This window comes from Lineus longissimus, chromosome 19 (genome assembly GCF_910592395.1).
Source record: "Lineus longissimus chromosome 19, tnLinLong1.2, whole genome shotgun sequence".
In the NCBI taxonomy this organism is placed as follows: domain Eukaryota; kingdom Metazoa; phylum Nemertea; class Pilidiophora; order Heteronemertea; family Lineidae; genus Lineus; species Lineus longissimus.
Window position 1 is genome coordinate 6,843,920 of NC_088326.1, and position 15,526 is coordinate 6,859,445.

The window sequence follows — 15,526 nt, forward strand, 5'->3', positions numbered from 1 at the left end:
TTGGAATTTGTGTCGATACTCCTTTTCTAAGAGGTCAAGGGCAAAATATGTCTTACCACAATTGGTGACACCAGAAATTAGCATGTTATGTGGCTCGTAAATAAATACTTCACCCATTTAAATGGATGTAAAGGATGACACACAGCAGTATCTAAGGGATTTGTACTACAACCCCGAGAGTCCTGTGGCTTACAGTTCTTTGAGTAAGATGTGGAAACAGGTCAAGGAAGATGGTAAACTTATTAAACAAAAAGAAGTTAAAGAATTTCTAGAAACACTACCAACTCACCAACTACACAAACCGGCCATTAAGAAATTCACCTTCAGGAAAACAATGGTATCGTACATCGATCAACAGTGGCAAGCCGACCTGGTTGACATGCAGAAATTCGAGAGTAAGAATAAAGGTTTCAGATTCATTTTGACAGTAATTGATCTATTCAGTCGCTATGCTTGGGCTCTAGCAGTTAAGAGTAAGAGGGGAGAAGAAATCAGAGATGCATTTAAAGTGATTTTAAGGACTTCGTCCAAGGAGCAAAGCTCTAGAGAAGCAAAACCAGTTGTGGCGATACCAGAAAAGATCCAGTTTGATGACGGTACAGAATTCTACAACAAACACTTCAAGGAACTCTTAACAGAAAATGACATAGAATGGTTCTCTACAAAATCTGATAAGAAGGCAGCGGTAGTAGAAAGATTCAACAGGACTCTTAAAGAAAAAATGTGGCGTTATTTCACTGCTAAGGAGACAGACAAGTGGATCGACGTACTGGATGACTTGGTCAGTGGCTACAACAACACATTTCACTCATCAATAGGTATGAAACCTGTAGACGCCAGAAAGATGGAAAACGAAGGAGCTGTGTGGTACAATCTTTACGGTCTTCACCTCAAAGAAACATTTGGAGATCCAAAGTACAAAGTAGGTGACAGTGTAAGGATTTCAAAGTACAAGTCCATTTTCGGTAAAGGTTACATGCCCAACTTCACTGAGGAAGGATTCCAAATCAAACAGATCATCTTCACTCACCCTATCATCTACAAACTTGAAGATTATCATAAAGAGGAAATTCAAGGATATTTCTATGAAGAGGAATTGAGTTATGTTCCTAATCCTGACCAGCTAGAGTACAAGATAGAGAAAATCTTGAGGTACAAGACCAGTAAAGGCAAGAAATACGGATTAGTGAAATGGAAAGGATACAGTGATAAATTCAATGAATGGTTACCAATTTCAGGAATAAAAAGCCTAAAAGACTAAAAACCTTAATTTAAAATCTTTTTATCCTTTAAATCAAGCTAGAAATGGAAGGACAGATATTTAACGTTAACTATGGTACTGTCAATGTTTATCAGTATCCTGTTAATCAGTATCCTGTTAATCAGTATCAACCATTAGTTTCAGGGCCTACATTTAAATGTGTTAAGTGCGATGTAACAAAACCTGAAAGTGAATTTGGAAAGAACAGACGTAATAAACTACTTGATTACTGTAAAGAATGTGGTTCAACTGAAATCAAGAAATGTGGTAAATGTGGAGAAGTGAAATTACTAAGTGATGGTGAATTCGGTAAAGATGGAAATAGAGGTAACTGTAGATCATGTTTTAATTCATATTACAAAAAGGATTACCTTGACCAAAATGGTAATAGAGACAGACACAAAATTAGGGTTGGTCTTAACCGCATTTCTAAGGGAGAGTGTACTCGAGCTCTGCTCTCAGGACGAAGTCCGACTGGTAATTCATCATTCAATCTAGGATGTACAGACAGTTTCTTCTCACAGTGGTTAGAGTACCAGAGGAGTCTATCTCCAATAGGACAAAGTCCCGAGAACAGAGTTCGAATAGTAGAAGAAGAGTTGGATCATGTCTTACCAATCAAGGAATTCAAAGATAAACCTGAACTGTGCTTTGCTTGGTTTAACATTCGACCAATGTCTAAAACACAAAACAGGCAGAAGAGTGCTACAGTAGACTACACACTATTTAAGGATCAATTGGACCGCTCATTTAACTTTATGGCCAATAAGCTTAATGAAAACTGGTTTGACTATCGAGACCAAAACGTGATAAACGAGTGGAGAAGGATAACAAACAAGTATTTTTGGGATAACCCAGAATTTAACGATATCCTTCTACTTAATTAATTTTCATCTTTATCTTCATCTGAATAAATGAATAGAACTTGGGGTTACACAAAACGCCCACGTAATTGGAAAGAAGGATTAGAACGATTTCATAGAGAATTAGAGGCAGAAGTAGAGTCAAAGTTGGAGCCTGGTCCCGAAAAACCTTTAAAATCTTTAAAACCTGCTGGGTCAGAAAAACCTGCTGGGCCAGAAAAACCTGCTGGGTCAGAAAAACCTTTAAAATTTAATGTACTTCAAAAACCTGTAGCGTCTGCAAGATCAACACTAAACACTAGAAATGTCAGAACAACTGATTCTAGTTATTCCCACTAATTAAATGGATGGAGACAACAAGGTTTATCCAGATTTAGGTCATTTAAACTCTGAAAGTCATTTAAACTATGAAAGGTCTGAAAAGCATACAGAAAGTAACCCTCAGGCTTTCAGACTACAACAAATATGTGAGGTTAAGAGTTTCTTAGAAAGCGAGATTGAATTTAGAAGAAAGATATTTTCAAAGTACAAAAAAGCATTCAATGCAATTACTGGCATTAGCCACTTCCTTAATTTAACTAGCGTAGCAGCCGGATCTGTTGGTGTTTCCGCTCTAGCTGGTGTCATCACGGCTCCGATAGGTTTAGCTCTGGGTGGCGTAACAATAGGTAGTGCCATTATTTCATCGGCCATAGGCTGGGAGAAAAAGAATATTCTAAGGAAAATTGAAAAGCATGAGAATATCAGAATGTTGGCAATTTCAAAACTGAACACAATCAATGATTTGGTCAGTAAAGCCTTAACCGATTCTCACATATCTACAGATGAGTTTACTTTGATTCTCAAGGAGAAGGAGAAATACATTTCGATGAAAAATGCCATTAGGAAAAAACAAAGGGAGGCAAGTTCAGCTGTTGATGTAGAGTCTTTAAAGAAGACTTTTTTAGAAGAAGGAAAAAAACTGGCACAAACAGAGATGATAGAGAAACTGAAGTCACAGTAAATCAAACAGGACTCGAGCTATGCTCTCAGGACAAAGTCCGACTAAATAGTCATAATCCTAATGTGGTGTATCACTATCACTATCACCATGACTTCGGTGTTAGGGGTGAATTTCCGCCAGTGCCACTACCATCAGCGCCACCATTTTCATTAGTTTAATAAAGATTTTGCACTCGAGCTATGCTCTCAGGACAAAGTCCGACTCAAGCGAAGTTTGAATCGCTGTAATCTATGTAGCCTTCATAATACATTCCAAATGGTAACGTTCTTATTCCATCTTCAAGTATGAACCTCTTATCATCAAAAGGACTGAGGCTTTTTTTGTCAACTTCTTCCAAATAGATTTGGTGTTTATCTGATCTTAAGTGTCTCATCTTGTGGTAAAATGACATACTCTTTTCAAGACAATCAACATAGTCATCAAATGAGATATCTCTCTTTACTACATTCTTGGCAATACCCTTTAATTTCTTAGAATCGTAATCTTTTGTCGAGCCTTGCTCTCCAGACATAGTTCTGGTCCTGTAAGCATACATCTTACTTCTCAGGGCAATGAATTCAGTCATCTCGACTCCTCCTAACTCATCCTTGAAATAACCTGGCACCTTCTTCTTACTGGTGTCATAGAGTGGATGATCTTTTGGATAATTACTGAAGTCAAAATAGTGTTTCAACTCCTTTAAGTCTTTAGTTAAGTCATCAGTATTAATGTTAAGTACAAAGGAATCTGTATCTAGATACAGTAGTTCAATATTTTTCTCACCAAAGTACGGTTGAAGAACTTCATAATAGAATTCATACATTAATAATTTAGACAATTCAAGTACTGAAGCTCCTATGTAGATTGGTTTGTTGAATTTCATTGATGTTTTCCTCATGCTAATAGCAGCATTCTGTTCGTCAAATACGCATATCGATGAAAACCTGGGATTGGCCATTACACTCCTGGCTCTCTCCCCGTCCGTTACCAATTCTATTCCCACCCTGTTCCTTACATTCTCACAAGTCTTTCCGTAGAAAGCATTATTCATGAGCTTGAAATAGTCTTTCTCAAAATCAGTCTTAGAATCCATACGTCTTTTAGTATTAAAATCAATGTATGGTGCTAACCACTTTGATTGTTTAAAACATATAACACCGAATGAACCCTCTTAAGTATCATTCCGTGCTTGAGGTAAAATTGTAGCATTCTGTAATGCACTATGTAATTAGTTTTATCCTTTTGTGTTAGTATTAGTTTCTCTACATTTGATCTTTTATCATCGCCCAGTAACTCTCTCTGGTAAGGACTTAATTCATCATCTTCAATAAAGAGAGATTCGGGACAGAATGGAAAGTTCCTTGACTTAAATTTAATATTTCCTGGATACTCCAAATCAACCTCTAAGAAGTAGCCTACTTCACTATCACTTGGAATTGCCATAATCTGCTCTTTACTGATAACATTCATGTTAAGTGGATCAATATCTATCATTTCAAAACTACCATAGGGTTGAGGTTCCATCATGGACCAGCCGTAGAGATTATTTGCGTCTACGTAGAGTAGTTTGTGGTGTTCATCTGCCTTGACATGTCTTGTTCCCATAACACCCGAAATTCCACCTCGTATTGCTTTCTCAAAAGTAAGTAAGATATTGGTATCAGTCAGTAGTTCTAGGTTTATTCCTGTGTACTTCAAACCAGCTTGCCAGGTTAGGCCTGGTGCCGAGTAACAGTGACATGGATCTATCTGAAAGTAGTTCAAATTGACATCCCTGAATTTCTCAAATAAATCAGCTAAAAGGATCACATCAGTTTTGAGGTAGAGGTCAATGAACTCACCGTGATTCCTGATCTTGAAATGATCCCATATTACCTTAGCCTCATCATAGGCAGAATCAGGTGCCATTTCATTTTTCAATTCGTCAAAAAACATAGACTTTTCTAGGTAAGTGACATTGTAGCTTTCATGTGATGTGTAAAAAGAGTAAGGTACTGAACCCTTCTTCCTCAATAGTTTTAAATCAATGGTATTTGGGAACTTCTGTCTCGTAATTTTAAAGTCATCATCCAGCATTGATTTGGTTATGTTGTCTAAACTGGACTGCATGAATCTGTACGAGTCCAAAAACCTGAAACAACCCAACTGAAATGAGATGTATTCCTCTGCTGTTTTGGCAAGTAATTTCAGTTTCTTGTACTTCGGTAGTTTAGTCATTAAGTGTCAGTTCGTGGTTGGACCATGCAAAATGTGCTAAGGTGGTGTCCCACCAAAATCAATGAAATTTGGTGGAGACATACCTCAGGGCTAAACTATAAAGAATATAAAATATGAGCAAATTCGATTCAGGGGTATGCCCAAATTTAGACTCGATAGTTTCAGGGCCCAGCGGGTGGCCATTTTTTCATGTACTTCAAGAGGTCATCTTTGAGTACTCATAGAAAAAAAACAGTTTTACCTGTGTTACTCCAACTTGGCAAGGTACTTTCCTATCATATTATCTACCTTTCCATAGAAGGTCATAAAAGATATTGGTAGCATAAGGGAGGAATGGCAAAAACCACACCCCCTACCCCGAAAAGGCCCACATGCCCATGTTCAGGGCCCATTTACCCGGCTTCTGCGGGTATTCAGATCATGTGACTTGCCAGGGATTACAGGCAGGACACATGCTTACACAATCTGAAAGAAAATCCTTGCCCGCGGTTATCGTTAATGAGTGGTGGTCCTCTTACGTAAGACCATTAATAGGCCTTTTAGCACAATTTATACAGTGTTGCCATCTGTTGTCAACTTATAAAACTAAATTTTCATTCCACTTTGGCCAGATGATATTTTTCAACAGTGATGCACGACATGGGAGAATAAATGGCTGAAATGTAGGCCTACCTACAATGTAGGAGGAAACCAGAATATCCTGAAATCCTTTGTTCTTCCCATTTAGAGTCCGAAATTTATGGGATTTTCTTAGTTCCAGTCACTTGACGACCCAGGCTAGGGCCAAGACCTCTGAAGATGAGCTTTCTTCTTGCTGCCTCCAACATCAAGGCAATAAGCTGGCAGTCCTTGCGTAATGTACTTAACTTGACATTTTGCTTCTCATTGGCATATTTCTATGCAACAGATAAACAAAAGGAAACCTTTTGTTTTTCAATACAAATCTACTATGTTTATTCTTTTATACAGACATGACAGACTTTTATTTTCAATATCCATGTACAAAATGAAATAATGAAGGCATTCAAGCTTCAAGCACTAAAAACACGACAGAAAATATTTTTGATACATACAAAATGAAATAATAAAGGCACCCAAACTTCAGGCACTGCAGACATGACAGAAAATGTTTTTGAAATATGTACAAACAAAATAATAAAGGCATTCAATTCAAGCTTCAAGCACTCATTACAGACATGATAAATAAACTAAGTTTGATTATGTACAAAAAGAAATAATAAAGACATCCAAGTTTCGAGAACTATGTGCATGTAAGTGGCTTGGGTATAAGTAACTGGAATACTAGTAGTCAGTGACAAGTTTTGACAATGATGCTTATGTGCGATACTGGGACGAGTAAATAATGAACCATGTGAATACAATCTCCAGCATTATTATAATCACACATACCTAAACGTACCAAAATATTATTCTAATTTGTTCAATACATGTAATCTTCCCCAGTCTACAAATCAATTTGTTCAATGATCTCAGCACGCTGCTTGGACCTCGTCATCATTGAAGCTGCCAACTGGTGGTCATCCTCGGAGTACTTGTCCGCTGTCTCTCTCGTCAAACGCCCGCATTTCTGCTGGGCAGCAAGACGCGAGAAATAGCTACTGACTTGCTGGGTGGTCAGCCAATCATCCCTCTCAAATTGGTTCTTAATCTTTTTGGCCACAAGGCCAGGGTTCTCCTTTTTGCCAGTGTTGGCACCTCGCATAAACTCTTCAAACAAGAAGTCCTTTACTTGTTGAGCAAATCGTTTGCTCTGTCGTGGAGCCTTCACCGCCCATCCAGCAGGAACAGGATTGGTTGCAGGCGACATATCAGAGTCTCCAGTCATCATGGGACGCGTCGTTGTTGTGACGTCTGATACCGTACTGGCCCACTTCCTAGCAATTGTGTCAAACTTCGTGTCGACCAAATCCAGAGAATGCTTGCCTGCAGCAATATGGAGATCAAGGTCCTCCTGGGTTTTGAAGGTTTTGCTGCAGGTCGGCTCCAAACAAGTAATGGTAACACTAACAGCCATAGTTACTGCAGACTGCCCAAGAGTACCAGCAAGGGTATTTGGACGCGCATACTCCACAGCAAAGGCCACTTTGGTTGTGTCCTGTGCCTTCTTGTTCTTCAACAGTGTCTTGTAGGAAAAGCGCTGTGGAGTACCAATCTTGTAACCACAGGTTACCTCTAGCCCATCATGCTGGTAGACAAAGTTAGTGAACTTTGTTACGCCTTGCCATGACAACCTCTCCACCATAACCTCTTAGTGAATTTCTACCACTGCCATGTAGCAACCTTTGATGGAGCTGGCACAGTGTGCCTACCAGTTGATGTTGAAGGGAGAGGCTGTAAACAGATCAGTGTGGAGGTGAAATTCAAGTTACAAAGACATTCAAGGCATGAAAATAAGCTTTTTGCTTCTGGAGCCAAAAACAGCTTCCAGAGTTTTAGAATTTCTCAATTAAGGGAAGCTGTTTGGTTTTTTGCAGAAGCTGTTTTCAGCAAATATTTTCAGATTTATTTTGAAGAAATTGATGATTTCAGCTGTACTGCTCCAAAGGTAGACCTGTCAGAACAAATTGAAGTTATTATAAAAATACAACAAATTCAGCAATGGCGCGTACAATGGCCTTGGTATGCAGTCATTTGTTTGTTAGGTCTATACTTGTGGTGGTCGGGCCCTCTCTGCCTGCCGAAAGGGCCAATTCATCATGTTCATGAACTTGAAAGTACATTATGAATCTTACCTCTAGAAATGTCTGGGCCTGGGAGCTAAGGGAACCCTTCTTTTCTTCATTGTGTTGCTGTATGCAATCTCTACAAATCCCTGAAAAATATATAAAATACTTTACGTTACAGTGTCATTCATGTCATGATATCAGGCATTACCCGATCTTTCAAACTCAATTAATTGGGGGAATAAAAGCTACTAACTGTACCATCGGGCCGAGGGCCTACTCGAGACCAAATTGACAAACGTATTTTTTAGATAAATCGTAGGCCTAAACAAGACGACATTTTAATCGGCAATGCTTACCTGACCCAACCGGCAACAGCACGTTCCATGTTTCGTAGACTTCCCTGGAAGTTACACTACCGACACCGCGGTACGTTTTCCTCGTTGAGGATAATCGGTGAAGAGGGTGCTGGCACTTCCTGGGGGACGTCCAACACAAACCCAATCTATAGCGATGGTAAGGGCATATTGTCTTTTCTCTCAACAAAGGGCTTTGCAAGTCGAAATGTCCTGACCGAAGGGCAATCAGTTCCCATTCAGAATGCACAGTAGAAACTGCAGTGTGCAAACCTTTCAAATGCCGTCTCACATCCTTCGTGCACTGGTGCAAGGGTACCACACTTACATCACCTGGATATTTTTTTCATTAGTTCACAATCATACGAGTTAGATACAGCAAAAAATGAACATCTTAGACCATGAAGAGCCGGGCTTTCTTGACTTTCCATGGCCATAATGGCATGAATGACTGAAACTTGTGTTTTGGTTGTTTTTTTTTCTCGTAAACGTCTGTGGACTAATTCCACATGGGCCGTGGCTATGCCAGCCGATGTCCGAGCCCTATTTTACCCCTTTTTGGGGTGGAGATGAGGGGACTATTGGATCCTACACTCCTATATGACGATGATGGTCATTTGAAACCCCTTCGATCCACATGCCGTAAACTGTCAAAAATAGGTTATAAGGCAATTGCATGAAAAAGTGCCACCTGTTGTGAAACAGTGGAACTATCACAAGAGTGGGAAAATATGGGTTCTTTGAGGACATACTATGAAAAAACTAAAACCGCGGGCAAGGTTTTGTTTTCGGCATATAATTGCATAATTCTTAACCTTTACTCCAAACCAAACATCATTGGCCTCACCCCCGCAGAAGATGAGGTTTTCGTCATGAAGTACTGCGTTGTTTTCACTGTTAGAGGGTAAGACCCTTTTCAGGGGGGTCTTGGCAGTAAACCCCCACCCCAAAAAAATTCAGACTACCATGAAATTATTCCTTTACAATCCCACTTTCATACTTTTATATGATATATTATATTTGTTTTGCATTCAAGCTGGAAAAAATCAAAATAAACAAGCATATTTTGCAGAGAAATAACTGCTTTTTTTATTAACAAAGGGCCAAAAACGTTTCGGTCCCTTATTCCTGTTCTGAGTGATTAATCGAGGAATCACTTCAGCAATCATCATCATGCCTTAGGGTCAACTTATGGTCAATATACGGGCCGGTTCTGTTCAACCCCCACCTTAGCACTTTTTGCAGATTTTGCATGGTCCATCCACGAACTGACACTTAAGTCTTTGATAAACAGGTGTGAATCATAATTACTAAGATTGTGAAAAAATACTGGAACGAACATGGCTTTATTTTCATTCAAATTGCATGAGCTGTGAGCAGCACCTCGATATCTACCACTGTAGTGATCGTGATCCTTGACCTTGTCATATCCTAAAGGTTGATTACAGTAATAACATTGTGTTTCTAATTGATATCTCTGCCAGTCGGACTCATCTGTCATTGTTAGAGGAAAGTTACAGTTCAATAAATTAGAGAATTGTTCTTCCAGCCTGATTAACCGTTTACAGAACACATCTACAACATCAGCACCCCTGTGAGACACATACTGGCTACTGTAAAGTTGTGGGTAGTCTGAGTGAACATAAACACCAACAGCTGATGCATGTTGTTTGAATAGTTTTTTAGTGGTAACAGTGGTATCTGTCTGAGGACGAAGTCCGACTCGAGCTCTGCTCTGAGTTGTGTTATCATTGACTGTTGTGCTTATCGCTTCGAAATCAGCATAGATTACAAAGGGAACTCTATTTTTAAATGAGTGTTTTTCAAATTTAAGCTGTGACCATTTACTGTTAGGTGGAGGCAGACTGATCTTACAGTAATCGTGTTCTCCACATTTCTTTTTATGATTGTCTAGTGAAGACTTCCTGTAAAAGTAATTCATGCATCTCCTGCAAAGATACACTCTATGAGCGAGTGACCTGAAGAAAAGATTGATGTCTCTTATGTACATGAAATGGTCCTTGAAATAGAGCAGATCAATGACATCATCATCGTCATAATTCTTGGACAGGTAGAGAGGTTCTAGTTTTGCGGCATAAATGCTTTTAGCCCATTCGTTCTCTAACTTGAACACATTAATTTTGAGATTATTATCACTCTCTATCTTAGGGATATCCTTTTGAATACATACAGGAAATGAGTCTATTTTGATATCAGTAGTTTTCGAACTCTGTTCTCGTGACGAAGTCATTTCTAGCATATCAGTAGTGATATTGAATGTACTCTCAGGATTTTCTTTTAGATATTTAGCGGCCAATAAAGACCAGAGAAAACATTTATTGTCATTCGACTCCACATTGATTACAGCTTTTGTTTTAAATGGTAATTTAGTGTAATGACCACCTTTACACCTCTTGTAAGAACAGATGGTCATGTTACAAGACTCTATTTTGTTCAGTGTAAGTCCAGACCCTTGAAAGTAACTTTCCTCAATCTGTGTCTTAATGTAGTTTAACTGGTTGGTTATGGCATAAATTGCCTGGTTCCTTGAAATTATGCTTTCCATTGGAGACTGTATGGGGTGTGTCGAACTTTGTTCTCGGGACTTTGTCCTAGTCGAGCTATGCTCTCTGGACGTAGTCCGGGTTACACTTTCACCTTGACGATCAAACTGAGCAAATACTGATATGCTTATTTTGTGATGGTAATCATTGAGTTGAAATAATACCTCCTCTAATTTCTCTCTGTATTCATACACTTGTTTAGCTTCTCTGTCAATCTTCAAACTAATGGTGACTACAGGCTTGCCAAATTGTTTTACTATTTCTACTCCACTCACTTTCTTTATGCCATCTAGCTCCTTTTCCTCAAATGCAAGTTTCTTATCCATACTTTTAGTGATCAGCGATGGGGCTCGTGGTTGAGAAATAGGGACATAATCCGGATTTAATTTGGTCAGGTGACCTTTGGTTCTCCTGTGAATGGCCATATTATTGTATGATAGGTACTTGTCACATGTAGTGCAAAGTATTTTCTGATTCTTATCAGTCATTTTATTTATTAGACTAAAATTTATTAAATTCAATGAATCTCTTGAATTAAATAGAAATGGACTTCATAATCAGTGAACAAGAATGTAATGAAGCCAAATTTGAGTACTACTTAACAGACCAATTAGACATAAAATCCATTACTTTGAAATCGATAACCTTTTACAATTCATGGTGGTCAAGCGATAACCTGCCAGCGAGTGCCCAAGTATTCATGTTTCTTTACGAAGAGTTTAAACTTAATAAAAAACTGAATGCAACCATAATAGAACAGTGCCTTGAAGTCATTAACCATACACCCGATGCGACGCCAGATGAATTTTGTAAGAATTTTTTAGTTAACCCCTCTATTAGAACAATAATAAAAAACAGACAATCTACATTGCCATTCTCTCGACATTTTAGTTTAAGTGAGTTTTGTGAGGAATGGCAAACATACATAAAAGAAAATGGAATAAACTATGTGAAAATTTACTGTGATAACAATAATTACATAACCCTTGAACTTACAGAGGACAAATACTTTTACTTTAATAACAGATTTTATGCTATTGTAAATGATACACCAGCTGGCAAAACATTGCCTTTGTGGTAAATGAATGGTTCGGCTTTAAACAAACTGAATTCACCAAGAAAGGAAAATACTACTCCATAAGACCACTCAACTTTTACAGAAAATATCTATTCCTGCAAGCTAATTTGGTTGACAAAGCTAAGACCCTCTACAACAATAAACCATCTAACATTTTCTGCATCATACCTGTAGAAGATGGTGACCAAATAAAAATGCAGAGATACGAACCGAATTGTAAGAAAACGATAAATAAGTGTACTAATCACATAAAATTCGAAATCACTGATGAGAATGGTAAGCTAGTTAATTTCAGAGGAACAGAGGTTTCTTTAGAGTTAAGAATAGAGTTAAACTCTTGTGGTGAAGACAAGCACCTCGGACTCGAGCTCTGCTCTCAGGACGAAGTCCGACCACCTGATGAGATCATTCCATTAAAGGAATAGTACATTTCTTCTCTTTAACTACAGGTTTAACAAGAGGGCTAATTGACCCCTTCCTGAGTGATCCCTTCATGACTGCTTCATTCAAGCCTGATCGCTGCTCTTTACTTACTTTTTTAGGAAGTTTCTTAAACATGATAAGTGCTGCTAAAAAAATGCACCTAAACCTACATAGACATAGGTATTACTGGTAGATTCACGCAGTGATACATCAGTATTTTGAGATTGTGGTTCTTCTTCCTCTACTTCTTCTTCCTCCTTTTCCACAACTCTGTTGTTTGGGGAGGAGTACTGTACTTTAAATGTCGTCTTATCCTTTTTTATCCTCTTAAATTCCTGAGATCTTCTACCCAGTTCTCTAGACCATGCTAATTGTTTCTCTGATCGAGGTTTCTTAGACACTGAAACTTTAGTAGTATCAGTTACAGTTTCAAGTTCCATTTATCTTGGCCGAATTAATTCGAACTATGATCTCATAACCAGGTTAATTTAGTCTTCTTTATCATCACTATCTGTGATATCCAGACTTTCATCTATTGGTTTGTCACATTCAGAGACAGTCATACCCGATGTATTCATTGATGATTCCTCATGACAATGGCCTAAAGTAATAAGTGTTGTTGAAGCAAGAGCAGTTAGTGCTCCCATTTTGATACTAACCCATCCAAGCCATTTGTCAAGTTCATTGGTAACGATGTAATCATTTCTGAGGTCATGGTAAAGATTATCCTCGTCATCTATTGGTAATAACCACTTTGATAATTTAGTGTAAGCTTAAAGTACTGTCTTACCCAAAGAATCATTAAGTCTGGCAGCCATCTTTGTCTGATAGATTCTGTGGTGTTTTAAGAGTTCCTTTTTTTGCATATTATCTAAGTCAGTTAAAGTTAGTTGTTTATTAAGTAAATACTTGCTTTTCCCAGTTGCAACTAAAATTTCTAAGTCTTGTTTGGCTTTAAGGCCACTATCAGTCAAATAGTTCAAATTTTGTTGATTGCTACTTGAACCTTGTTGATTGCTAGTTGAACCTTGTTGGCAACTAGAATTGACTATTCCTTGACGAGGAGTAACTAAATTTGAACTATTCAACTGCTTGTTTGAAACTTGTTGATTTGTAGTGCAGTTCTGTTGAAAGTTAGTACTGTTCTGTTGGTAACTACCAGTGTTCTGTTGGTTAGAAGCCCCGACTCGAGCTATGCTCTCAGGACAAAGTCCTACTGGGTTTTGATTGATAACACCAATATGTTTCATTTGTTGTTCAATTACAGATGATGTCTGACTATTCATTTGCTGACTGTTCATTTAAAATAATAGAAACATGAGTGTTAAGTGCAAAATGCTGTTTTCACAAGTTTATTGCACTTAACACTAGCTCGAGCTATGCTCTCAGGACAAAGTCCGGCTGGTGCTAACTTAATACTACTGATGCAGTTAATGTCTCGACCTGCACTAGCACTCAATAAAACATCAAACTGCTTGCCAATATCCTGGTCATATTCCTTCTCAACCTTGTAATTCTGGAAGAAAATACTTTGAGTGAAATCATACCATAATCTCTCCAAATCATTACCTCGCTCCTTGTTGGTTAAAAAAGGTCTAAATATTACATAATCAATTTTCATCGTTTTAAAGGCTTGGTGTAAAAATACCTTGTAGTTAATTGTGACCTTCACACCACAGTAATGCAGAAATCTAAGGAAAGCATAGTACACTAGTCTAAGGTCAGTGATATTCTCATCTGTTAATTGGGGTTTACCAATAGCCCTGTTGATAAATTCAATGGCAAGAAACCAGTCATATTCCCCACAGTGAAATTCAACAAGTATGGCCTCGCCATGTAACCCCTTTTCCCGTAACTTAGAGGGGAGAGGAGTGTTAATACCCATTTTTAAAGCTAAGTGGACTGTACTTTCATATCTCTGCTTACTAAGACATTTTCTGGGACTTGAAAAGTAGCACTGTAAATACACTTCCACAAAGTCCTTTAAATATTTGAGAACCGATTCAGACAAACGTCTCCATCCAAGCTTTCTAAGAATAATGTCAAAATAACGAATCTTGTTGTCAATATTGATCTCAAGAGTCTTAAAATCACCATTGTAACTGGTTGCATTACAAACAATGCAGAATTGATACTTCACAGTTTTAGCGGCGTTCCTGGCTAAATTTAAAGTCTTTTGATACTCAAAAAGTGTCCAACGTTTGCAATTACGGCAGAATTGGGCATTAGTGTTGGTACTGACGTCATATTCTTTCATTCTTGGCAGGACTACTTTGTGTGTCTCAGTAGGCTTATCAAATTTCCCACTGTCATAATTCTTGCTGACATTTTCTTCACTAAAATTTCTATCCATGACCCTAGGACGAATGTATCCTTTAAGATTCTCACTGTTCCACTCACTAGCATAATAATCTTTTAATGAGATGTATTTATTCATATTTACATGATAATTATTTTTTTAAACATTGTTTTTTGATAGAAGTTCACCTAAGACCTTTTACGTGATTTTAAGGCTTTACGTGATTTTAAGGCTTTAACACCCCCAATTAAACCATAGATTATGGAGCTCACAATAGCAATAACTGCTATGATCAGATGTTCAGCTAGAAAGCCAACAACTGCACCAAATGTTTTCAGGAGAAATGAAACGATAGAACCGATGATTCCAGGTAAAGCCGCAGCTGATTTCTAGGCCAGTTCTTTTAGCCATTCAGCAAACTTCTTGAGACCTTCTTTTACTTTATCTGGTATTGATGGTTTTGGTCCTGGCCCAGGTCCTGGAGTTGGGTCTGGTCCTGGAGTTGGGTCTGGTCCTGGAGTTGGTTTTACAGATTTAGTGGCACCACTTAAAACACTACTGATACTGAGACCTAGAGTTGTAAATGTCCTTACAACAGCTGTTATTATGGCGCTAATGGTTACACCATACGTCTTAAAAAGTAACTTTATTCTGTCCTTTAGAGGAATAGTTGAATCTGGTTTCTTTAGAACATCAACAATTAAACGTTTAATTCTTCTAGTTTGTGACTCCCTGTCATTGTCTAACCTCCATACCTTTGACATTTCCTCATACAATTTATTATTTAGTTCATCTATTT

The 15,526-nt window shown here is 38.1% G+C and overlaps 1 protein-coding gene across 1 annotated transcript; it reads right to left on the minus strand.

Annotated features, from left to right (window-relative positions):
- Positions 1 to 6,284: 6,284 nt before the first annotated feature.
- LOC135503235 (uncharacterized) lies at positions 6,285 to 8,800 on the minus strand. The gene is made up of 3 exons (XM_064796706.1): positions 8,367 to 8,800; positions 8,077 to 8,156; positions 6,285 to 7,675 (listed from the first exon to the last, which is right to left on the minus strand). Exon 3 carries the CDS (start codon positions 7,584 to 7,586, stop codon positions 6,789 to 6,791), a length of 798 nt encoding a protein of 265 aa, XP_064652776.1. The 5' UTR covers positions 7,587 to 7,675; positions 8,077 to 8,156; positions 8,367 to 8,800; the 3' UTR covers positions 6,285 to 6,788.
- Between the last annotated feature and the right edge of the window lie 6,726 nt (positions 8,801 to 15,526).

Coding starts and splice junctions, on each gene's coding strand:
- LOC135503235 (XM_064796706.1), bottom strand. CDS start 7,586: ATGGTGGAGAGGTTGTCATGGCAAGGCGTAACAAAGTTCACTAACTTT.